General features: G+C 45.3%; 1 protein-coding gene across 2 annotated transcripts in view; it reads left to right on the top strand.

The window, feature by feature from the left end:
* Nucleotides 1-25297, top strand: part of EXD3 (exonuclease 3'-5' domain containing 3) — a 411655-nt gene that overhangs the window by 276788 nt on the left and 109570 nt on the right. For both annotated transcript variants that reach the window (XR_004540939.1, XM_033961769.1), the window contains exon 12: nucleotides 8291-8457. Coding sequence is in view for 1 of the 2 variants with exons in the window: in XM_033961769.1 (XP_033817660.1) it covers nucleotides 8291-8457 (167 nt within the window). In the remaining variant the exon portion in view is untranslated. The remainder of the gene's footprint in view (nucleotides 1-8290; nucleotides 8458-25297) is intronic.

Here is a 25297-nt window from a genome sequence, read left to right as displayed (position 1 = left end):
CTCATCCTGGCCAGGTCTATGCTTCAGTGCCTCCAGGCCGCGAGGGCAGAACCATGGATAAGTTTGGTCGACGCATCTATCAGAATTCGATGATGGCGTCTCGAGTCCTGAATTACAATTTCCACTTTGCAGCCTACTTGGAATTTTTTCTACCTGTGCTTCGGAAGTTCACACCATACATCGAATCCCAGGCTAGGTTTGAGTTTGAGGAAGTGGTTGCTTCGCTGTCCCAACTTCGGCTTCAGTTAATGCAATCTGCCTATGATGTGTTCGAGCTCTCCGCCCGAGCGGCGGCCTGCTCGGTGGCGATGCGCCGGTTGGCCTGGTTGCGGACCATTGATATGGACCCGAATCTTCAGGACCGCCTGGCAAACGTCCCGTGTGCTGGGGCGGATCTTTTTGACGAATCCATCGAGACTGTCATGAAGAAGTTGTCTGACCACGAAAAGTCCTTCCAATCTATCCTTCGGCCGAAACCTAAGCCTCAGCAGTCTCGACCTTCTCGTCCGCCGTTGATTTATCAGAGGCGTTATCAGCCGAGGCAAACTCCTCCTGCGAGGCAACCGGCGAAGCGTCAGCCTCCCCAAAAGGGTCAGCCTAAGTCTCAATCGCCTGCTGTCCCTAAGACCACTCAGCCTTTTTGACTGTATCGTCGAGGGCATAACCAACCTCGTTCTGCCTCCCCCTGTTTTTCCCATCGGAGGGCGCCTCCATCATTTTTATCATCGCTGGGAGGCCATAACAACCGACCTCTGGGTCCTTACTATCATCAAGGAAGGATACTCTCTTCATTTCCATCGGGTCCCTCCGGACCACCCTCCAAGAGAGTATCCTTCCAACTTGACTCAGACCGCCCTTCTTCTCCAGGAAGCTCAGGCTTTGCTCCGGCTTTGTGCCGTGGAGCCGGTCCCGACGGACCAACTGAACCATGGGTTTTACTCCCGGTACTTCCTTGTTCCGAAGAAGACGGGTGACCTGCGACCCATTTTGGACCTCAGGGCCCTCAACAAATTCCTAGTCAAGGAAAGGTTTTGCATGCTGACACTTGCTTCTCTCTACCCTTTCCTCGAGCAGAACGACTGGTTATGCTCTCTGGATCTCAAGGAGGCCTACACTCACATTCCCATTCATCCGGCCTCCCGCAAGTTCCTCAGATTTCAGGTGGGACATCTACATCTGCAGTATCGAGTGCTTCCATTCGGCCTGTCCTCGTCTCCCAGAGTCTTCACGAAGTGTCTGGTGGTGGTGGCCGCTGCACTCCGGAACAGGGGTCTTCAGGTATTTCCATACCTCGACGACTGGCTCATCAAGGCCCCGTCAGCTCCAAAGGTCATTTCGGCGACCTTGACCACGATCTGCTTCCTGCAGAGCCTAGGCTTCGAGATCAATTTTCCCAAATCTCATCTGCAGCCTACCCAGTCCCTTCCCTTTATCGGGGCGGTACTGGACACCATCCAGCTTCGAGCATTCCTTCCTCCTCAGCGCATGGATGCTCTTCTTCGTCTCTGCCAGTCTGTATCTTCTCGCCAGTCCATCTCAGCGAGACACATGATGGTCCTCCTGAGCCACATGGCCTCTACAGTTCATGTGACGCCCTTTGCCAGGCTCCATCTCAGAATTCCTCAGTGGACCCTAGCTTCTCAATGGACTCAAGTGTTAGACCCGTTGACTCGACACGTCATAGTCACTCCTGCTCTTCGGCAGTCTCTACTTTGGTTGATGACCTCTTCGAATCTATCCAGAGGTTTGCTGTTTCACACTCCTCCTCATCAGAAGGTTCTCACTACCGATTCCTCGACCTATGCCTGGGGGGCTCATCTGGATGGGCTTCGCACTCTGGGATTCTGGACCTGTGCGGACCGACTCCATCAAATCAATCTTCTGGCGCTCAGAGCCATCTTCAATGCTCTTCAAGCTTTTCAACATCTGCTTCACGACATGGTGGTCCTCATTCGCACCGACAATCAGGTCGCCATGTATTATGTCAACAAGCAAGGGGGCACGGGCTCGGCCTCTCTCTGCCAGGAAGCTCTCAGAGTCTGGGATTGGGCGGTTCGCCACAACACCTTCCTCAAAGCTGTCTACATTCAGGGGAAGGACAATGTCTTGGCGGACAAACTGAGTCGTCTTCTCCAGCCTCACGAATGGACACTCCACTCCAAGCCCCTTCATCAGATCTTTGCTCAGTGGGGAACGCCTCAGATAGACCTCTTTGCGGCTCCCCACAATTTCAAGCTGCCTCAGTTTTGCTCCAGGATCTACGCTCCTCATCGCCTCGAGGCAGATGCTTTTCTGCTGGATTGGGGGAATCGCTTTCTGTATGCGTTTCCGCCATTCCCTCTCATTCAAAAGACTGGTCAAGCTGAAGTCCGACCATGCCACCATGATTCTGATAGCTCCTCGGTGGCCCAGGCAACCTTGGTTCTCCCTTCCACTTCAACTCAGCAGCAGGGAACCGTACCTACTTCCAGTGTTTCCTTCACTGCTTACTCAGCATCAGGGGTCTCTGCTTCATCCCAACCTGCAGTCTCTGCACCTGACAGCTTGGTTCCTCTCAACGTAACTCCACACCAGTTTTCCCAGGCGGTGAGGGATGTCTTGGAGGCTTCCAGGAAGCCTGCTACTCGTCAATGCTACTCCCAAAAATGGACTAGATTTTCTTCATGGTGTATTTCCAATTCTAAAGAGCCTCAGCGAGCCTCCCTATCCTCTGTTTTGGACTATCTTTTACATCTGTCTCAGTCTGGTCTCAAGTCGACATCTATACGAGTCCACCTGAGTGCTATTGCGGCTTTCCATCAGCCTCTACAAGGGAAACCTCTCTCTTCTCATCCTGTGGTTTCCAGATTTATGAAATGACTTTTTCATGTCAATCCTCCTCTCAAACCGCCTCCAGTGGTTTGGGATCTAAATGTTGTCCTTTCTCAGCTTATGAAACCTCCTTTTGAGCCTCTGAGCAAGGCTCCACTAAAGTTTCTCACTTGGAAAGTGGTTTTTCTGGTGGCCCTCACATCTGCTCGCCGGGTCAGTGAGCTTCAGGCCTTGGTGGCGGACCTACCTTTCACAGTATTCCATCATGACAAGGTGGTCCTCCGCACTCACCCGAAATTCCTGCCTAAAGGGGTCTCTGAATTTCACCTCAACCAATCCATTGTGCTTCCAGTGTTCTTTCCAAAGCCTCATTCTCATCCTGGAGAATCAGCTCTTCACACTCTGGACTGTAAACGTGCTTTGGCTTTTTACTTGGATCGCACCAAACCACACAGAACTGCTCCTCAACTTTTCGTCTCCTTTGATCCAAACAAGTTGGGACGACCTATATCGAAGCGCACCATCTCCAACTGGATGGCGGCTTGTATCTCTTTCTGCTATGCTCAGGCTGGATTACCCCTTCCCTGTAAGGTCACAGCCCATAAGGTCAGAGCAATGGCAGCCTCTGTAGCCTTCCTCAGATCGACACCGATTGAGGAGATTTGTAGGGCTGCCACTTGGTCCTCGGTTCATACGTTCACCTCTCATTATTGTCTGGATACTTTCTCCAGACGGGATGGGCAGTTTGGCCAAACTGTGTTACAAAATTTGTTCTCCTAAGTTGCCAACTCTCCCTCCATCCCATTGAGGTTAGCTTGGAGGTCACCCACTAGTGAGAATACCTGCCTGCTTGTCCTGGGATAAAGCAATGTCCTGGGATAAAGCAGCTATTCTCACGTCCCACCCACCTCCCCTGGGTTGGCTTCTCTGCTAGCTACCTGAACTGAGGAGACACGCCCGGAGCATCGGGCGGGAAGGCACTGGCGCATGCGCGGTGCGGGCATCTCGAAACTTCTGAGTTTCTTCAAGCAAGACATGCTTGCAAGATGTCCGTATCGGGGCTCTGTCGGATGACATCACCCACTAGTGAGAATAGCTGCCTGCTGTCCCTGGATAACAACTGTTACGGTAAGTAACATTGCTTTTTGCACTTTGTGGAGTTTTTTGCCTATGAGACAGAAGTTGACTGGTGTATAACCCGTTGGGTTGCCATCTGATATTGAAAGCATTTTTAAAAGCAGTTGAAGCTTTTTCTCCACTATTAGTAAATGTGCTTCAGTGGGTAGCTTCACCACTAGGCTAATAACATTAGAAACATAAAAACATAGAAATAGACGGCAGATAAGGGCCACGGCCCATCAAGTCTGCCCACTCCAGTGACCCTCCCTATCTATCTTTGCGGATAGATCCCACATGTCTATCCCATCTGGCCTTAAAATCTGGCACACTGTTGGCCTCAATAACCTGAAGTGGAAGACTATTCCAGCGATCAACCACCCTTTCAGTGAAGAAGAACTTCCTAGTGTCACTGTGCAGTTTCCCGCCCCTGATTTTCCACGAATGCCCCCTTGTTGCCGTGGGACCCTTGAAGAAGAAGATGTCTTCTTCCACCTCGATGCGGCCCGTGAGATACTTGAATGTCTCGATCATATCTCCCCTCTCTCTACATTCCTCGAGTGAGTAGAGCTGCAATTTCCCTAACCGCTCCTCGTACGGGAGCTCCTTGAGTCCCGAGACCATCCTGATGGCCATTCTCTGGACCGATTCCAGTCTCAGCACATCCTTGCGGTAATGCGGCCTCCAGAATTGCACACAGTACTCCAGGTGCGGTCTCACCATGGATCTATACAGTGGCATAATGACTTCAGGTTTATGGCTGACGAAACTCCTGCATTGAGTATATTTTTGAGACTGAATTCTTGTTATTACATTATTTTTCTTGAGAGACATTTAAATACCTATATAATGTAAATGTGCATGAGATGAGTCTCTTTAATGTGAAAGGAAACTCTGCAATGAGAGGGCATAGGATGAAGTTAAGAGGTGATAGGCTTTGGAGTAATCTGAGGAAATACTTTTTTACAGAAAGGGTGGTAGATGCATGGAACAGTCTCCCAGAAGAGGTGGTGGAGACAGAGAGTGTGTCTGAATTCAAAAGTGCCTGGGATAGGCACATGGGATCTCTCGGAGAGAGAAAGAGATAATGGTTACTGCAGATGGGCAGACTAGATGGACCATTTGGCCTTTATCTGCCATCATGTTTCTATGTTTCCATCTCCTCTGCCCCCATGGTCTGGCATTTCACTCTCTTCTCTCCCTTCCTTTTCCTTTCCTTGTCTTCCTTCTCAAATTATTTTCTGCGTTTGTCTAGATTAAATTCTTTCTTACTATCCAGTCCTCAATTTCCCTCTTTTTACTGTGTCTACCTATAGCTTGCCACCTCTTTTACTCACCCTCCAGTATTTCACTAACTCTATCCTCTTCACCCCATCCATCATGTGCCCCTTTTATTTGTCCCCTCCTTCCATCATTTGCCCTCTTTCTTTACCCCAGCCCACATCATCTCCTCTCTCTTTCCTCTCCACTTCCATTCAGTGTCTGCTCTACTATTTCTCTCTTATCCACTTTTATCCAGCATCTGCTCCCCTCTCTCTCCCATCCCCACTTCCGTCCAGCATCTGCTTCCCCCTCCCCTCCCCACTTCAGTCCAGCATCTGCTTCCCCCTCCCCCACTAACATCCATTGTCTGCCCTTCTCTTTCTTCATCCATCCCACTTCTGTCCAGCATCTGCTTCCCCTTCCCCCCCCCACTAACATCTAATGTCTGCCCCTTCTCTCTCTCCATCCATCCCACTTCCATCAGCCCCTTCTCTCTCCCTTCACCCCACTTCCCTCTTCCTTCACTACCCTTCGATACTAGTATCTTTCTCTCATCTCTCTTTCTTCACCCCAATGTCATCCAGTATCCTATTATCTCACCTCCCCACAGCTGCTATTTGCTTCTCAAACCAGCAGCAGCAGCTGTAAACATAAATGTAGCCATCGTGGGACCTTCCTGCACTTCCTCGTGGCTGCTGGCTCTGCACCTGAACAAGGAAGTGACATCAGATGGGGTAGACCAGCAGCTGCAGGGAGCTGCAAGAAGGTCCCGTGATGGCTGAATTTAAAGTTTACTGCTGCTATTTCTTGTTCAGGAAAGCAGCAGTGGCAGATTTGGGTGGGATGTCCTGGACCTAGTGTGCTGGCTCTGTACCCCTTTAGAGCATGCACCCAGGGTGGACTGCCCTCCTCTTGGTACACCACTGACACACACAGCTCTGCCACTATTCCCAAATACTGCCCAGCAACACTCCTGGTACTCTAGTAGTAAGATCCACAAATAGCTCTTCCAATATACACAGTTTTACCCTGTAGTATCACCTGAAATTTCAGAACTGTGACCCTAAAGCAGTTCTTCTTATGCACCTAAACCTAGATTTATTGCATTTCCTGTTATTACAGTTCTTGGAGCTTTACATACAAATATATCAATCTAACTTAGTCTCATTCGTATATACTCAAATATAAACTGAGATTTTTGGGCCAGCTCCTGCACTACCTCGCCCCCTTCCAGACCCATTGCAGTTTTCCCCTCGGCCTACCTTAAGCCTTGTTGGTTCAGCTGTGAGCCGGGAGAGGAGCAATTCCTCCTGTGTCCTGTCCCAGCCAGCTCTTCACCACCCTGCCCACCTCTGGGACCCATCGTAGGAATAGGTAGATGTGAATTGCTAGTTTACTCTTTTGAAAAATACTAGGACTAGGAGGCATGCAATGAAACTACTAAGTAGTAGATTTAAAATAAACTGGAAAAAATATTTCTTCACAGAAATTTTATGTAAACTGCTTAGGCTGTACATTAAGCGGTATATCAAATTGAAATAAACTTGTAATTAAACTCTGGATTCATTGCAGGAGAATGTGGTGAAATCAGCTTAATGGGGTTATAAAAAGGTTTGAATAATTTCCTAAAAGAGAAGTCCATAGGCTATTAATGAGATGACTTGGGGAAATCCACTACTTATTCCTAGGATAAGCAGCATAAAAGCTGCTTTACTACTTGGGGTTTTGTTAGGTACTTGGAACCTGGGTTGGCCACTGTTGGAAACAGGATACTGCATTTGATGGACCTTCGGTCTGGCCCAGTATGGCAATTCTTATGTTCTACCTTTAAAGCCCTGGTGGTCCAGCGGTGAACCAGAGCAGGAGCGATCCCCATCCTTATGCAGTCTTGCTAATGAAAATGGCTGCTGTGAGTTCCTACCTGCAATGGGTTTGGGAGGCGTGGGGGGAGGGGGAGAGTGGTGGAAGTGGTCTAGAGCCAATCATGACAGGACATGGGATGGAATGGAATGTGGTAATAACCAAAATTCAATATCTACAGAAGTGTATACTATTGGCTGAATATACAAATTCACTTCCTTATACACATTAGTACTGCAGTCCTGCAGAGTTCTTTATGCCATGCCTCAGAGACCACGTATTTCAGCAACTTGTGCTAAATGTTTGTGGTGGTCAAAGTCTCATGTGGTGGTCATGGAATGGAATGTCCCAGGTCACCTTTGGATCATCAGGTCTTTAAGGTAGGCCTGGGGAAGGCCTGTAGTGGGTCTGTAAGGAGTGTGGGTTGGTGCAGAACTGGCTGGGACAAGGAGGGATTGCTCCTGTCCTGGCTCACCACTGAACCACCAGGGTTTACCTTGTTGATAGATTTGTTACTATGATTCACGGGAACAGTAGACAATCCCATGCCCTATTTATGTTCCCTTCTGTTAAGGGCTGTAAAAATAAGAAATATCATGGGCATTGTCTTTCCTATTAAGCAGCTCAATTCGATAAAAAATTCCACCCATTACTGACCAGATCAATATCTTATAAACATTACTGAAAACTTTTCTTTTTTCTAAATTTGTAGCTAGATAATTCTTGCATATTGCATTATCTCTGTATTTACTCATAGCATAATCTTTTGTAAATCGCATTGAACTAAGGGTTATGCAGTATAGAAATCTGTCATCATGTTGTTATGTTATGTTTCAGGTAGGCCCAGGGAGAGGCCTGCCATGGATCTCAGGGAGGGGGGAATAACTGAGTGTAGAGCCTGACAGGAAGGACAAGGTGGGTGGACAGGACAGAACTTTGGCAAAGACAGGAATGTAGATGTCAGAGAAGGGGGAAAGAAAGGAGTTAGAGGATTACTGGTACTTGAAAATAAACCCTCAGTTTATATACAAGTCAACCTTTTTTCCTTCTTTTTTGGAGGGGAAAAATGGTTACCTCGGTTTATATTTGGATGGTTTTATGTTTGAATATATATGGTATCAGTTCATCTTAACTCTTCCAATATTCACATACTTATCCCATGGACACAAATATTCACATTGTACAGCCAAGGGCAGTGCATGTCTCTAAAAGGAGCAGCTCTGTGTTTTGTGTCTTTCAGAGCACAGTTGGGGAAAACCGGTGGCTCCAAGAGCAGCTGATGAATCTGTTGTTGAGATACTGTGACATGGAGACAGTTGCTTGGTGGGCTGTCCATTACAGCCTCCCCAAAGAATCCCTGCCTTTTAGAGTGGCAGAAGAAATGCAGAACCTCAAAATCCTAAACAGGTAAACACTTTATCAGTATAAATTGCTGTATTTTATTTTATTTTTTTGCAGCATCCATACTGCTCATAGTCTGTGTGGAAGGGGCAAAAGTTCAGTAGGGCTTGTATTTAATGGTACTAGGAAGAGACATCTAGTAATCAAAATTTAAACTTATTTAATTTATTTATTTCCTGCCATTAGTTCTGCCAGTTCAAATTGCATGTTCTTGGCCAAGTATAATTGGAATGCTCTTCTGGAGGCTGTTATAGGGGAAAACACCCTCCAGGGATTCAAGACAAAATTAGACAAGTTCCTGCTGAATTAGAACGTACGTAGGTAAGGCTAGACTCAGGGCACTGGTCTTTGACCTAAGGGCCGCCGTGGGAGCAGACTGCTGGGCACGATGGACCACAGGTTTGACCCAGCAGCGGCAATTCTTATGTTCTTAGTTTTTTTAGCCCATTACATTAACGGGTGCTAGAATAGATGTGTAGACTTCGGCATTTCTTTCTTTCTCTCCCTGCCCCATTTCTTTTTTTCTGTCTTTCTTTTTGCCCCTCTCCCTGCCCACTATGTGTCTATCTTTCTTTCTGTCTCTCCCCCCTCTTCAGCAGTAGCCCTTCTCCCTTCCTTTTATCTCCCCCTCTGTCCTGCAGCACCCCTTCCCTGCTCCCCCTGTCCAACAGTAGCCCTTCTCCCTTACATTTATCTCCCCCCTGTCTAGTAGTACCCCTTCTCCCTTCCTGCTCCCTGTCCAGCATCCACTAGGCCAGGCAACCTCAGGGCTTTTGCTAGGCCGGTCCGCCTGGCTTTATCGAAGTGGGCTGGCCTAGCAAATGCCCCGCGGCTGCTTGATGAAACCACAGCTGCTGCCACTGCTGGTCCGGGGGGTGAGAAGAAGAGGCATCTCAGCAGCGGCAGCATAGTCAGAAGGCAGAAAATCAGCCGGCATCAGAAATCGGGGCAGGAACGTTGCTGGGGAAACTGCCGCAGGCTTTGACTGAGCATAAGGTGGCACGGAAGCACGAACCATGGAGATTGAAGTGCGCTAAGGGTTTTATTATAGCGGATAAATATAAACTTACAAATTAAAACCTTAAATAAACAACAGTAAAACATAATGGGTTAGATTTATTGAAATAAAGTACTAGCTAATGTGTGTTATTAGTAAATAGATCTCAGTACATAAAATGGGATCAAATAATGTATGTTCATGTGTAGGAGCAAACTTCAGTAGATCTGGTCTAATGTCCTCTTCTTGTACAACCCCACTCTATTCCCTTTTCATGAGAACTTTTGCTCCTCCTCTCTTATCTCTGCACTGCCATCCAGTGCCTCATTTATCTTCCTACAAGTGAGACAGTAGGAGCTTGTCTGATTTTCTTGTTTATTTTTTATAAATTCAGTCTTTTCTGCTGATTTGCGTGGATTAATTTCATGCTATAGAGGATCAATTTAGGGGACAGCTCTGGCTGCAGGAGACCACAGACTGAGACAGGGTCTGCTTCCAGAGGATTGGCTGCTTTGCAGTATTCCACTTGGACAGCCTGCATTTACAGATCGGGAGCTCAGGGATTATACCTTGGGAGTTTAGCTCACCCCAGGTTCGTCCGCTAGTGGGTTTGAGCACAGGCTGCGTGGCTCCATGACGGTTTATCCAGGCTTGGGGCCAATTGCGTTCCTCCCCTTGTTTGTGTGAGCAGACTGAGGTTTCCGGCTGGGCTGTTGGGCCCGAGAGGCGGTCAGAAGATACAGGCAGTTCATTTTCCAGACTTGTTGAAGCAGAGAATCTCCCTATAATCTGTTTCAGCTTCCATCTTGCATCTCCCAACACACAGTATTGCACAGTGAGTAACAGGCTGACAGCCTAAAAGATTGATTTTGGGGGTTTTCAAAATTGTATTTTGGGGGATTTCAGAGTTAGTCCTAGGTCTCCCCCCCCTTGAAAAATCCTAAAATCACAGTTTAAAAAATTTTTTCAGTATGGTTTCAAAGAGCATCCGTGTTCCACGGGCTGTGCAAAATGAGAGGGTGAGAGCCGCTACTTTGCCCTCCCCCCTCTGTCCCCTTGGGGGATTTTGAGTCCCAGTCTGTCTGAGGGCCATCTAAAAAATCCAAATTTGAGTCAGGGAGCAGCTTGAGTGCATCCCTGGCGCACTGCAGTTGCAATTCAATGGCAAAATCCCACAAAAGTGCAAAACAGGGACCAGCGCTGACATCGGGGAAGACTTCCAGTCGGCTACGTGTCTGCGGCAGGGCAGGTAGGAAAAAGAAGACGAGCCTCTCAGCTCGAGTTGTATCGAACCCCGCAGGATCCCCGGGACCCTAGGTAGCATCCCCACGGGATCCCCACGACCCTAGGGGGTGTCCCCAAGGGATCTTCGCAACCCTAGGGGGCGTCCCCATGGGATCCCCATGACCCGAAGGGGGAACCCGCGTGTCCCGCGGGATTCCCGTCGTCCCCGTTCAGCTCTCTACCACAGAATAGACTTTGTGCTCAAATAGCTTTTCTAGTGCAATAGGTGAGTCATTCTAGACTTGTGGTTTTCTCCCAATGGCTGCGATCCATCTCCAGAAGGAATTCACTTCAGATATTTTTCTGTGACTCTCCTCTACTGGAAGCTCTACTGGTACTTGTAGTTTTTCCCTTCCCTCCCTTTTTCCCTTCTGCTCTCCCCTTTTTTCTTATTTTCTTTGGGGGTTTTTTTGTGCTAGGAGCATTGTCTTCAGCTCTGTCTGCAGCTGACAGATCGATCCCTGGTGGTACCTATTGGCCAACCTGCATTAGTTTCTTTGGAGCTCAGGGCCATGCCTGCTTTTCCTCACCTTCTGTTTAGCAGGGGTTTAGCAGGGATTTGAGTGCAATAAGATGCAGATTGTTGAATCAGGTTATCTAACCTACTTGAACTTTACCTGCTTGATGAGCCAAAGATCGATCAAAATATTTTTTATAACAGCAATTTTTGGGATTAGGAAAAATAAATAAACCAGTATGCTGAGTAGGCCTAGTTGAACAGTACCATTCAAAAGGAGAGAGGAGATATAGCAGAGCTAATCCAAATAACATCTTATAGCAAATACAAGCAAATTTGAAAAGTACTCTTGCTTCCATTGGCACTCAGTGCAGCTGACGGTAGTAAGGGCTGACATGTTCCTATTTTTTTAATTCGAAAATTAAACGGATCTCTGTATTTTGGATTAGCCTTAATCTTCCCAAGATGGTTTTATAAGCTCCCAAATAGATTATATTCCAATAGTCAAGAATAGATATAATTAATGCTTGAACTAGTAATCTGAAAGCAGTAGGGTCAAAATATTTTTTGATGGAACGCAATTTCCTTAATGCAAAGAAATATTTCTTTACAAGCATATCAGTATGCTCCCCCAGGGTTAAATGGCGGTTGAGTATGACTCCTAAAATTTTAAGAGCTGGGGCTATTGGATATTCTTGTCCTCTTAAATAGAGAATTTTATCCGTAATTTTATCCTTGAGACTAGCCAAAAAGAATCTGGGTTTTTCAGTGTTTAATTTCAATTTAAATTCAATGGTCCATTGTTCAATCTTATTTAGGATAAAAGTAATCTGATTTTTTATTTCAGTGGTAAAAGAAATGACTGGTATCAGTATTGTTATGTCAACAGCATAAATTACATTACATTACATTACATTAGAGACTTCTATTCCGCCTGTACCTTGCAGTTCTAAGCGGATTACAATTGAAGATGGCTGGACATTTCCAGGAAGTTACAAATTTTAAGGAAAGATACATAGAATAAGAGATAGGTTTAGATACATAGTGGAGGCTAAGAGGGTGAATTTAAGGAAGTGGAGGCTAAGAGGGTAAATTTAAGGAAGGCGGACATTTGAGGAAACTTGAAGGGAGGGAGGAGATTAGGGTTGGTTATATGGTGGGTAAGCAGGGAGGGGAATGTTAGGGAGGAGGTGGATAAGCATAAATGTGAAAGATTACATTCAAGCTTTGTAAAAGAGTGGCTGAGGAAGCAACATAGATGTTGAACAAAGTGGGTGATAATGATGAACATTGAGGTACCCCACAAGGGTTACTCCAAAGACTTGAAACCAGTCTCAAACTTTTCCAGAAATTCCAATAGCATCCAAACAACCCAATAGAATCTCATGGTCCACCAACTCAAAGGTGCTACTAAGATCAAATTGAAGTATTAGTGCGCTAGTGCCTTGGCTGAATAAGGAATGAATATAATCAAAGAGGCTACAACCATTTCTGTACTGAAACCTTGTCTAAAACCCGATTGGTGAACATGAAGAATGTGAAATTATTCTAGATCAGGAGTGTGAAAGTCCCTCCTCGAGGGCCGCAATCCAGTCGAGTTTTCAGGATTTTCCCAATGAATATGCATGAGATCTATTCGCATACAATGAAAGCAGTGCATGCAAATAGATCTCATGCATATTCATTGAGGAAATCCTGGAAACCCGACTGGATTGCAGGCCTCGAGGGGGGACTTTGACACCCCTGTTCTAGATGTTTAACTAATTCTAAATTGACTAGACCTTCCATTATTTTACAGAACAAAGGTATACTTGAAATGGATCTGTAATTTGTTTTAGTAGATATAGATTCTTTATAATAGGAGTAACCAAAATATGACCCAACTCATTCGGAAATAGCCCTAGGCGGGTCCTGGGTAAGGCATTGGCATATTCGATTTCTGCTCAGAATGCTCTGGATCAGAAAATGGGCCATTGATTCCACCTGTAAAGTTACTCTTGCGAGGCTCTCCTTTCAGTCACAATTATTATTTGGCAAATTCTGTGGTGGACCTTTGGCCTAAGACCCTGATTGACAGCAGACCCAGAACCTCAAGAGGTTCAGGATGCTCTAATTTTCGTGGCTCCAGGCATTCTTGCCTATATTCCAGTTCCACGACTCAGAGATTTTCCCAGGGTTAGAGGCAGAGGTTCTCCGGTGTTATCAATCTTCCGCCTCCCATACTGCTTCCTCTGCAAGAAGTCATAATGACGCCAGTGTAAAGTTTAGCCCCCCCCCAAATGTAAGGTTTGGAGGGATAATGTTGAAGCGGCCTTAGAATCCGCCAGATCCCGGGTTCAATACCCTCGCAGAAGATTCATTAGGAAGCAAAATTACTGACAAAGACCACTTAGAGTGCTTGCATAAAGTACAGTGGAACCTTGGTTTACGAGCATAATTCGTTCCAGAAGCATGCTCATAAACCAAATTACTCGTATATCAAAGCAAGTTTCCCCATAAGAAGTAAGGGAAACTCGCTTTGATTGGTTTCACCTCCTCCCCCCCCCCTCCCCGAGGCTACCGGCGCTGCTCCATTCCCCCCTTTGAGGAATCTGACGCTGCTCCAAACTCCTCCCCACGATCCGGCTTCCCCCCCCCGCGAACCGGCATCCTCCCCCCACTCGTGTTGCCCCCTCTCCATCGCGATCCTACTTCCCCCCCCGAGCACGTCAGTGACACTTCCTTTACCCCGACTTGGCACTAGTGCCGGTGCCCGAAGATCCTCCCTCTTCTGGCGCGGCCTGGGCTGGGCGGTGCGTTGGAGATCCTCCCTCTTCTGGTCTGGGCTGGGCTGGACTGGCTTTGAGTATTTGCGCATGCTCAAAGCCTTCTGGTCTCGCTCTCTCTGAGATTGAGAGCGAGACCAGAAGGCTTTGAGCATGCACAAATGCTCAAAGCCAGTCCAGCCCAGCCCAGACCAGAAGAGGGAGGATCTCCAACGCACCGCCCAGCCCAGGCCGCGCCAGAAGATGGAGAATCTTCGGGCACCGGCATTGGTGCCCAGTGGGGGTAAGGGATGTCAATGCCATGCTCGAGGGGGGATGTAGGATCACGGGGAGAGGGGGGGCAGACACGAGCGGGGGGAGATGCCGGATCGCTGGGGGGGATGCCGGATCGTGGGGGGGGGGTGCGCTCGTACAGTGATGCAAGCTCGGTTTACGAGGCACCAATTTTGAAAATGTTTTGCAAAACACTCACAAACCGGTGCACTCGTAAACCAAGGTACCATTGTATATATATTGTGCAGAAATAAGCTTAAATATTACAGAAAAGCAAGATTCATAAAGATTACAATTAAGCATTACAGTTGTAGAAATACAGAGACTGCTTCTGTGCTCTTGTGAATGAGAGAGAAAAGACAGTTTTCCTGAATAGGTGTTGTGAGGACATAGGACAGGATTCACTAAAGTCCCAAAATCTATCCACTTCGTGTCCTATCCGTTTCGGAGTCATTGTAGGCGATCGATTCAGTAAAGCTTGTCCATGCAAATGATCCAATCGTAAACACGCCGCTACTAGTGCTTGAAACATCGATCGACGCACATGCGCACTGTATCCTTGTTTGTTTTGAAGCTCATAATGCATGTGCTAGCTTTTTAGGACTTCACTGTGTAGAAGTGGGGCGTGGTTTAATCGCACACGTCATTAGCGGGCTCCGAATGCACCTACCGCAAAGCATTGTTGTTGTAAAAAAGGCAATATAAGGAAGTCTTCTTACCAACCGTTATTTTTCTGAAGCACTGTTGCAAGTTGTACAAGCTGTGACCGTAGGCAGGGAAGTGCTCGCCTTCTCGTTTCTCTAGCTGTAGCCTCATCTTCCTCGGCATACTCGTGTTTCAAAAGAAGCAGATAGTGTAGCCGATGAGCGCCATCCATTTCTCCCTAGAAAAGTACTGTTAAGTTGCTAGAAGGCACAACAGTTAACAGCTGTTGAATGCACTGGGATCATGCGCTGTTATATACAACCTACGAATCCCAGCCGTGAAGCAAGTAGCAGCCACTAGCGACACCCTGATGTCACAAGCATGCGACAATCCGGCTGGAAGGAAGGGGGGAGGGATAGCTGGCCCATAAAAGTTTTATTAGATTTTGGATTTTTTTAGTTATTTGACATTGATATTTGAAATGTACATTGCGCAAGGAGAGCACGGAGTTAATTTGCAATTTTCTCGCCATGCGCATTACAAATCTGAGATTCACTCCCGCGCTCGCTATGCGCATTCCAAAAAAATTTAAAACATATTTCTAACGCTTATGTACATGAAAATTTACATATATATAAAAGTTTTGATATATTTTGGATTTTTGGAGGGGTAGATATATATTTTTAATTGGGTTCTTAACATTCATGCATCAGTTGCTAGGCAGAAATAGTCGGCGAGGCTGTAAACGACTGGTCCTCAGCAGTCGTAACTTTTTGGACAGGAAAGGCTAGTCGGTTTGGATGAAATGGTTTCATGAATCGATGCATTAAGACATTTACATGCCTTTTTACTCATTTGCATGCGCAGATTGGATCGGGTGCGGATGGGGTCTGGAGGAAGGTTAGTGAATTGAGCCGGAGTCAGAAAATGAGCGCAAACCGAGCAGTGCACGATTGGTTTGCTTAGTGAATCTAGCCCAGTGAAAGAGAGAGAGGTAGAGAGAAAAAGGGGGGTGGGGAGAGTGATGTTCCAAGCTTTGGGTTCCAGAGAGAGAGAGAGAGAGAGAGGTGATGCAGAGAGGAGGTTTTTATAGCTTGGAATCTTATTCTAGATATAGAAACTATTGTATTTCCCAGTATCTTTCTGTTTATAATTTGTAAACTGTTTGAAACAATGGTTAGTTTAATTGATAAGGAAGGTGAGTGAGGTGTGCGAGACTGGAGAAGAAAAGGGGAGAATTTGTCCTTTACAGACTGGAGTCAAATGTAGTTTCCAGTATGCCTCTGACACTGGTTTCTGATTACATTAACTATCTGTGCACCTGGACCCATTGTACATCCTAAGCTGTCCATCCTAAGCATCAGACATTAACACATCTTAACACCTCTTCGCACCTCTTTACTGCCAGGTCTAAGCACTGATTTAATTTAGGCTGGCTAAGGCTGTTTTCAATGACATTCCCTAAGGTCAGACATGAATGATATGATTTCCCGTAGGCCTATGCTGACATTGTTAAGGCCAGCAAGTTAAGGCAGGGCTGACAGCCAGGTTGAAGGAGCCCCCTTTGCATATAGGGGGCAGGCTTTCAGCATTCCTGCAGGCATGGGTTCAAAATACATCTAACTAGTGGATTCTTGACATTATTCAGTCCGGCTACAAGCTGCAATTGCTTGGCCTCTGACAGATTGGTTTGTAGACTCTTCTGCAGGGTGCCCAGACAAGGTGTTAAAAGTGCAGGCCACTGTACAATGCTTGTTGGACATTCTGGCCTTAGAATAAGTGCCACTCAAAGACTCGGACTCAGGCAGATACTCCATATCCTTTATTGTGCCTAAGAAAGGCGCTGGAGGTTGGAGGCCCATCCTGGGCCTCTGCAAATCACTGCAGCGTTCCAGATCCCACACTTTCACATAGAACCAGTGCAATCTGTCATAGCGGCGGTGGCCTCATGAGAGTTCCTGGCCTCTATGGATCTTACAGAGGCATACTTTTATAATGCATTTATTCATTCATTCAATTTTCTAAACAGTTCTCCCAGGGAAGTTCAGAATGGTTTTTCATGAATTTATTCAGGTATTCAACCATTTTTCCTTGTCTGACTTAGTGGGTTCACAATATATCTAATGTACCTGAGGCAGTGGGGATTTGGCAACTCACCCAGAGTCACAGTGAGCAGTGTGGGTTGGAATCTACAACCCACAGTTCTAACCACTGCACCACATTGTCATAGTATGGTAAAAGATAGCATGGTAAATATTATCTGACCAGGATGGCAATCCAAAGTTTACAAAGCATGGTAAAAATATAATATTACCAAACATGGTATGGTGAGATATAGCATAGCAACCATAGCATAGTATTATAAAGCATGGCTAACATAGTATGACATGAGTAGAAAAAATGGTTAATATCAAATGGGTTTTCCAAAAATCCTGCCCATCACAAAAAAATGAAAATATAGAATAAATGGGCAAACAAAGGATTAATTAAAGACTAACTGGAACTAAATCAAAGCAACAAAAATAATGAAAAACATTAACCACAATATCAAAGAAAGAAAGCACTTATATAGCCTTTCAGTAAAAGTTTCCCACTTTTCTAGTGGCTTTATCTGCAAATATCTCAAATGTATAAATATCTGAATCAATAAATAAAGAAAAAATGCTGAGAATGCTGAGACATACAGTCAAAAATAATAAAAAAAACCCTTAGGGATTTAATGCAGACTTAGTAAAGCAACCAAATAAGAACATCTACTGTGTGGGGAACACACCAATTTAACATTCTAATAATTTGTAAATTTTGATGAAATGTGCTAACTAGAGAAAAAATTTAAAAAGAAATATAGCAAAAATGAGAAAGGGATTCTAATGTTATATAGTGGTGTAGTTCAGTTGCCATGGTTTTTTAGCTAGTGCACATAAAATGACGATCATAAAAGGACCCCTTGACAGTTTTCCTTTAAGATTTCATCTGTCTTCTTTTTACCTTTACTATGTCATGACTTCAATTGGAGGCATTTCTCATAGTGGTAACATTTAAAACATGCTTGGGCGCTCGCACGCATTGTTTATGCTAAGCTCGCCCAGTGCACATCTTTGGCGTGTCTGCTATATGTCTTGGTTTTTTTTATATATATAGTGACTTTAGCTTTCTAAAGTAGACATTTGTATTAGCTAAGATGTTTTTTGGGTAGTTTATTGAGTTAGTTATATGCCTCACACCCCAATATATATACGCATTTTTTTAATAGAAAAAATGATTAGGCAAGCATACATGATGAAGCATAGCATGGAAGACGTGGAATGGCAGACAAGACATGAGAGATCAAAGCATGGCCGACATAATATGGCAAACATAGTATGGTAAATATATGGTAGAGTAGGATAAGGATCAAGTTTCAAGTTTATTTTTAACTTAATGAATCGCTTATTAAATTTTACTAAGCGATGTACAGATTAAAACAAATGAAATATAAATTTATATCAATTAAATCAATAAATAACATGGGTTAAACAGACTGACATACAAACTTACAGATACATTAGGAAAATAAGGGCTGAACTACAATTTATTATTATTAGGTTTAGAAGAAGACATAAACGGTAAAGACAATAGGGAAGGGGGAATAAAGAGTTGGGTTTTTTTTTAAGAAAGAAAAATGAGGATGGCAAATAGTGTGACAAGAGTGTTGGTAGAACATTGTGTGACAAAACATGGCATGGTTGAGGCATATCAGTATTTGAGACTCGAGTCAGTGGAGAGTCGGACCCTTTGTTAGAAGGTCCAGCAAATTAGGATCAGTGCATTCTCATAGAGGGTCAGGAGAAGAGGTGAGTTTTTATTGCCTTCCTGAAGTTTACTAGACCTTCTAATGATTTTATGTAGGTAGGTAGTTAGTTTGTTCCAGAGGTGCGGTAAGTAGTGCAAGTAAGATCTTTTTCAGGTGTTCTCAAGGCGGAGGGTATGTCCCAAGGGCATGTGTAATCGCTTTTCTTCTTATGAGCAAAGCGGTTGGTTCGAGGTGTAGGGCAGAAGTTTGTAGGCCATATAGGCTAGTGCCATGTCATAGAAGAGTTTGTAGGCCGGTACTAGTTCTTTGAATATACATCGTTTGTCAATCAGCAGCCAGTGGGCAGCATGCAACACTGGAATGATTAGGTCTCGTATGTAGGGATTCTTCAGGAGTCGGATAGGGGCATTTTGTATTCTGTGTAGTCAATGGAGGTTTTTGCAGCGAGCCCATTTAGGAGCGTGTTGCAATAGTCCGTATGGGAGAGGACAAAGGCATATAATAGTTGAGAGAAGTCAGGTACAATAAAGTATCGTCTGAATCTCTGTAGTTACTAGAGATAGTAGAACAAGGCAGAAACTTCTTGGGAGATATGATCAAAGAGTAAAAGGTCGCCATCAAGGATCACCCCTAGGCTGTGTACTTTGTCTTTGGCTGTCAGGGTGGTCGATTCCCATGAGATTGTCAGGCGGGTGAGTTCAGGGGTCACCACTCCATATCCAGAGGAGTTTGGTGTTCACCGCGTTTTGTTGCAGTTTGTTTTGGGTTATCCAGGTTTGGTGGGGGGGATTGTCCGAGAGGCAGTTGTGTAGTTTGGAGATTTGGGCATCTCAGTTTCAGCCTAGCTATAAGTACAGTTTGTATGTCTTCAGCAAATGAGTGGATAGTTATTTTAAGGTGATGTCTATCACTGGTCTGATATAGAAGTTGAAAAGCATAGGAGACAGGAGGACCTCCTTTGGTACTCCATATTTTATCGGTTTAGGCTGCAATAGAATAGATTTTAATAGGATGCTTTGGGTTCTATTGCTCAGGAATGATGAGAACCACTGGAGCGCTTGATCATTGATTCTAATATTTGCTAGTCTGGCCGGGGGGGGGTGTGGGGATGATTGATTGTATTGAAGGTGGCACTGAGGTCCAGTGGTCCATCATTTCCTTTGTCTAGTATGCTCTAGCAGGACCCTTTCCGTACTGTAGAATTTTCTAAACCCAACTTGGTAGGGGTAGAGGGTGTTCCGTTTGTCGATAGTTTTTCAATAATCTTGAATGTGAAGGGATGGTTGGAGACCGGTCTGTAGTTTCTGGGTTCGTTCGGATTCAGGGTTGTTTTTGTTTGTTTTTTTAAGATCAACCTTATTAAGAATATAAGAATTGCCACAGCTGGGTCAAACCAGTGGTCCATTGTGCCCAGCAGTCCGCTCCCACGGTGGTCCTTAGGTAAAAGACCAGAGCCTTAATTTAGACTAGCCTTACCTGCGTACATTCTGGTTCAGCAGGAACTTGTCTAACATTGTCTTGAAACCCTGAAGGGTGTTTTCCCCTATAACAGCCTCCAGAAGAGCTTTCCAGATTTCTACCACTCTCTGGGTGAAGAAGAACTTCCTTACTTTTGTACGGAATCTATCCCCTTTTAACTTTAGAGAGTGCCCTCTTGTTCTCTCTACCTTGGAGAGGGTGAACAACCTGTCTTTAATCTACTAAGTCTATTCCCTTCATTATTTTGAATGTTTCGATCATGTCCCCTCTGTCTCATCTTTTCAGGGAAGAATTTATTAGTGGTAGAATCAATTTGACAAAGGTGTCTTTTGTGGCTGTTAGGAGGGCACAGGTCAAGGATAGATCAAGAAGGTCATAGCGCGGTGATTGTTTTTGCTAGATCATGGGAGGCTGGTTCAAAGCAATTGAAGATTATGGTTCCGGGTTCTTACAGAGGGGTGAGGGTGGGGAGTTGTTCTGGGCATCTGCTGGGTTTTGAGAAGTTGAATCAAGACTTGCACGTATGTGATTGATTTTTTTTTTTTTTCTTGGAAGTAGATAGAGAGGGTTTTGCTCTCCAGGTTGGTTTGTTCAAGTTCAAGTTTAATAGATTTTGATTTTTACGCAATATCATATATTTCAAGGGTTTTTTAAATTTCCTTGTGAGGCAGTGAGCAGGGTTGTCAGCGTGAAGAGGTTCCTTTATCTGTTTGGAGCTTTTTGTAGTAGATTGGTATAGAAGGTCTTTTATGCATCATGTATGGATAGTTTGTACTCATCTAGTAGTTGTTCCCAGTAAGCTTTTGTCCTTTTTGTGTCTGGATTTGTACGAATTACTTTCAGCTGTTCTTAGTTCTTTCTTCTTGTTCCTGAAGTTGTCTGTAAACCAGGGGAAGTAGAAGTTGTGCGTGTTGGGTTTTATTGTCTTAGTTTCTGCTAGGTTTTCATATAGGGTCTTCACTTGCATGTGCCAGTTTGACACAGCTTTTTCGATAGGCGTCAATTCAAGTCCAGTCATTTCAGCTGTTTTAGAGATGCCGAATGATAGCTTTTCTAGGTTGACCAAATTAGGATTGAATGTGTTATTGAGATGGGCAATGTTCTTGGTTGGAGGATCTGAAGCTGCGTTTGTGAGATGGAATGTGATGAGGTAGTGGTCACAGCACGGTACCGGTTCGGACGTAGTACTGAATGTGTGGGTCAATGGGTTGGTCTTTTTGTGTGATGATTAGGTCCAGAGTATGGCCTGCCATATGGGTGACTGAGGTGATGATCTGGTGTAAGCCAGCACATTGTAAATTTCTTTGGTTTCATGTTCTGAAAAATTATTACCAGATTTCCAGAATGCCTTTTGGTCTGACAACAGCTCCTTGTACTTTCACCAAGGTGATGGTAGTCGTGGCAGCCAACTTAAGGAAGATGGGGATGAAGTTGCATCCCTACTTGGATGACTGTCTGATTATAGCCCCCTCATTCTCTGAGGGTTAGTCCAGGGTAGATCAGGTAATCCAGATCCCGGAGGAGCTGGGTTGGATTATGAATTATAGGAAGAGCTATGTGACGCCAATACAGTCCCTGGAATACCTGAGTGTGTTGATAGATATGGCAGTGGGATGTGTCTATCTTCCAGAGGCACATAGACAGAAGTTGTGCTCTCAGATTTCTTGTCTCCTGGACAAGACAGCTCCAATGGAGCTATCTTCATGTCTTGGGGTCCATGGCAGCCACAAAAGAAGTGGTGCCTTAAGCAAGGGTGCACATGTGCCCTCTCCAGCACAATTTGCTCTCATGCTGGGCTCCTTGGATGAACATATTCCAAACAAGTTTCCCTGGACTTTGGAAGCCTGGGCCAGTATAGCTTGGTGACTCCTTCCACAGTCCCTCTCCAGGGCATGTCGCTGTGGATTGTTTCCTGGGTGGTTATGACAACAGATGAAAATTCCTGGGCTTAGAAGGCCCATTGTAACAATCGTTCCATTCAAGGGCATTGGTCGCCCTTCCATTAGCAATGGTCAATCACCTGGTTGGTACTGTGGGCCACTCATTTGTCTCTGGTGAAATTGCAGAGGTCTCTGAAGGGCCAGGCGGTCAGAGTCTTCTTCAACAATGCATCAGAGGTGGCACATGTCAATCACCAGGGAGGAGCCCAGAATGCATCTCTGGCTCAGGAAGCCTGCCTGCTCTTTCCTTGGGCGAAGCGTCATCTCCAGGCACTCTCGGAGTCAACACTGTACAAGCAGACTTCCTCAGCTGACAAATATTGTATCACTTTGACCTAATGGCAATGGTGAAGAACTCAGAAACAGGTTGATTCTTCAGTCGAAGATCCAAGCCCAGATGCGAGGGCCAAGATATTCTAGTACAACCATGGCTGCAGGGAGTTCTGCTCTGTTTTCCCTCCCTGGCCTAGGACAAGTTAGGTCCTTCAATGCATTATGTAAGGCAGGGGTGCCCAACACGTCGATCGCGATCGACCGGTAGCTCAGAAAGGCAATGTGAGTTGATCGCAGAGCCCATACCGGGCTCCGTGATAGATTCATGTTGCCGTCCCGATCTACCGGGCCTATCAGCCTTCCTCTCCCCGACGTTAAAAACGCTGACGCCGGGCATTAGGCTGTTTTTGTCATTTCGGGGGGGGAGGGGGGGTGGCAGCAGCAGCAGCCTGAAAAAGAAATCATCCTGGCCGGGTTTGGTGTCATGCTCCGAAGCTTCTACAGCCTTCCTATCTCCCTCTCCCTTCTACCTGCTTCCGGCCACATCCCCTGCTCCGCGGCTCTCTTTGGCAACTCAGCAGCAGCGATTGACACAAGCTTCTGACGTTGGGGCCTACCCTCTGCGAGCCCGCTTGTTTCAACTTCCTTTTTCCACAAAGGCGGGACTCGTAGAGGGAAGGCCTCGATGTCGGCAGCTTGTCTTGATCACCGCTGCGGACGAGTTGCTGAAGAGAGCCACGGAGCAGGGGGGTGTTGCCAGGTGCAGGTAGAAGGGACAGGGCCAGATACAGGACTCGTGGGTGAAGGAGGAGAAGAGAGAGAGAAAGAGAGAGGGGAGGGAAACAAAAGGAAATATTTCATACTGGGCTGGGCCGGAGTGGAGGGAGTGTGGAAAGATTCTGGCTACCGGGTGCAGTAACAAAGGAAAAAGGGGGAAAGCTGAAAATGGAGATAGTGACATAAAGAAGAGAAAGGGTAAGCAGGACCTACTGAATAAGGATAGAGATACAGAGGGGACATGAAGAGGAGGTGAAATAGAGACATAGAAGTAATGCTGAAAAAGTGTGGGGGGGGGGGAGATAAAGACATTGAAAGGGCAAATGGTGAACATGGGGTAAAGACAAGGACAGAGACAAATGAAGATTCTGAAAAAGTGGTGAGATAGGGATATAGGTGAGATGGACACAAAGAAGGGTGATGCTGGAAAATAGGTGGAATGGTAATTCTGACAGACACAGAAGGGAAATGCTGGATCAAGGAGAGATGGGGCTCAGGCTGGATGGAATGAGGAGAAATGCCTTGTTGGCCCGGAACTTCCTCTCCTACGTCAGAATTGACGTCAGGGAGCGGAGTGCTGGTCTGCGTGACGCTTCTGCAGGGAAAGCTTGGGACGGCGGTGGCTTGGGGGCTGTTCCCCGATGGCGGTGGCAGCAAACCGAGTGGCTTGGGGGAGGACACGGAGAAAGAAAGAAAGGGGGCAGACAGGGAGACAGAAAGAAGGGGGAACAGGGAGACAGAAAGAAAAAGTTGGGGAGAGAATGGGGTCTGGAGGAGAGGAAATATACAGGAGGCTGAAAGAAAGGAAGAAAGATTGGATGCACAGTCAGAAGAAGAAAGTGCAACCAGAGACTCATGAAATCACCAAACAGCAAAGGTAGGAAAAATGATTTTATTTTCAATTTAGTGATCAAAATGTGTCTGTTTTGAGAATTTATATCTGCTGTCTATATTTTGCACTATGGCTCCCTTTTACTAAACCGCAATATTGTTTTTTAGCGCAGGGAGCCTATGAGCATTGAGAGCAGCGCAAGGCATTCAGCGTAATTCCCTGTGCTAAAACCTACTATTGTGGTTTAGTAAAAAGGGAGGGGTGTATTTGTCTATTTTTGTATTTTGTTACTGAGGTGACATTGCATAGAGTTATCTGCCGTGACCTCTTTCAAAAAACCCGGAATATGAATAATTAACATTTTCTCTGCCTTTCAGTGTGCTTTGTGTTTTTAAAAAATTTTATTGTTGGTAGATCATTTTGACTTAGTCATTACAAAAGTAGCTTTCAAGCCCATAAAGTGTGGGCACTCCTGGTGTAAGGTTTAGCCCCCAAAATGTAAGGTTTTGGAGAGGTAATGTTGAAGCAAATAAGCTCCAATGATATATTCTGGCGGCATTACAATCCCCCAGGCCCTGGGTTCAATACCCTCGTTGAAGATTCAGTAGGAAGTAAAATCAAATAACACAGGCAGAAGCACAGCCAGAAGTGATTACATAAAGAATAAAATGTGCAGAAATAGGCTTTATATTATAGAAAAGCAAGATTTATAAAGATACATCAAGCATTACAATTGTATAGAAAGAAATAGAAATAAGCTTTACAAATACAAAGACTACTTCTGTGCTCTTGTGAAGAGAGAGAAAAGACAGCTTCCTGAATAGGTGCTGTGAGGACAAAGAAAGAGAGAGAGGTGGGGGGGGGAGGGTGATGGTCCAGGCTTCAGGTTCCAGAACGAGAGAAATTCATCTCATATTTATAAGTTTGAGACCTGTTCTAAAAATAGAATCTATTTAAGTTCAGTACCCCTATATTTTGTAAACTATTTGAAACAATGGTGAATAAGGTGAGTGGGGTGTGAGAGACTGGAGAAGAAAAGAGGGAGAAGCTGTCCCTCACAGACTGGAGTTAAATGTAATTTCCAGTATCACTCTGACAATGGTTTCTGATTAACCCTAACTATCTGTGTTAGACCATGCACCTGGGCTTACTGTATATCTTAAGCACACCAACATACATAGCAATAGGAAGATCTCATACAGACTTATCTTAATGCTTTATAACTCACAGACCTCAGTGATACCGTCTGTATGCCGCTAAACTTTTAGATCATACAGAAAATTGGTATCCCTAATCGTCATTGGTCTCATAGTTATTTTGCTATAAATTTT

Source organism: Geotrypetes seraphini, chromosome 10 (assembly GCF_902459505.1).
Source record: "Geotrypetes seraphini chromosome 10, aGeoSer1.1, whole genome shotgun sequence".
Lineage (NCBI taxonomy): Eukaryota > Metazoa > Chordata > Amphibia > Gymnophiona > Dermophiidae > Geotrypetes > Geotrypetes seraphini.
The sequence above is the reverse complement of the archived record's forward strand: the minus strand, read 5'-3'. Positions and strand labels throughout refer to the sequence as shown.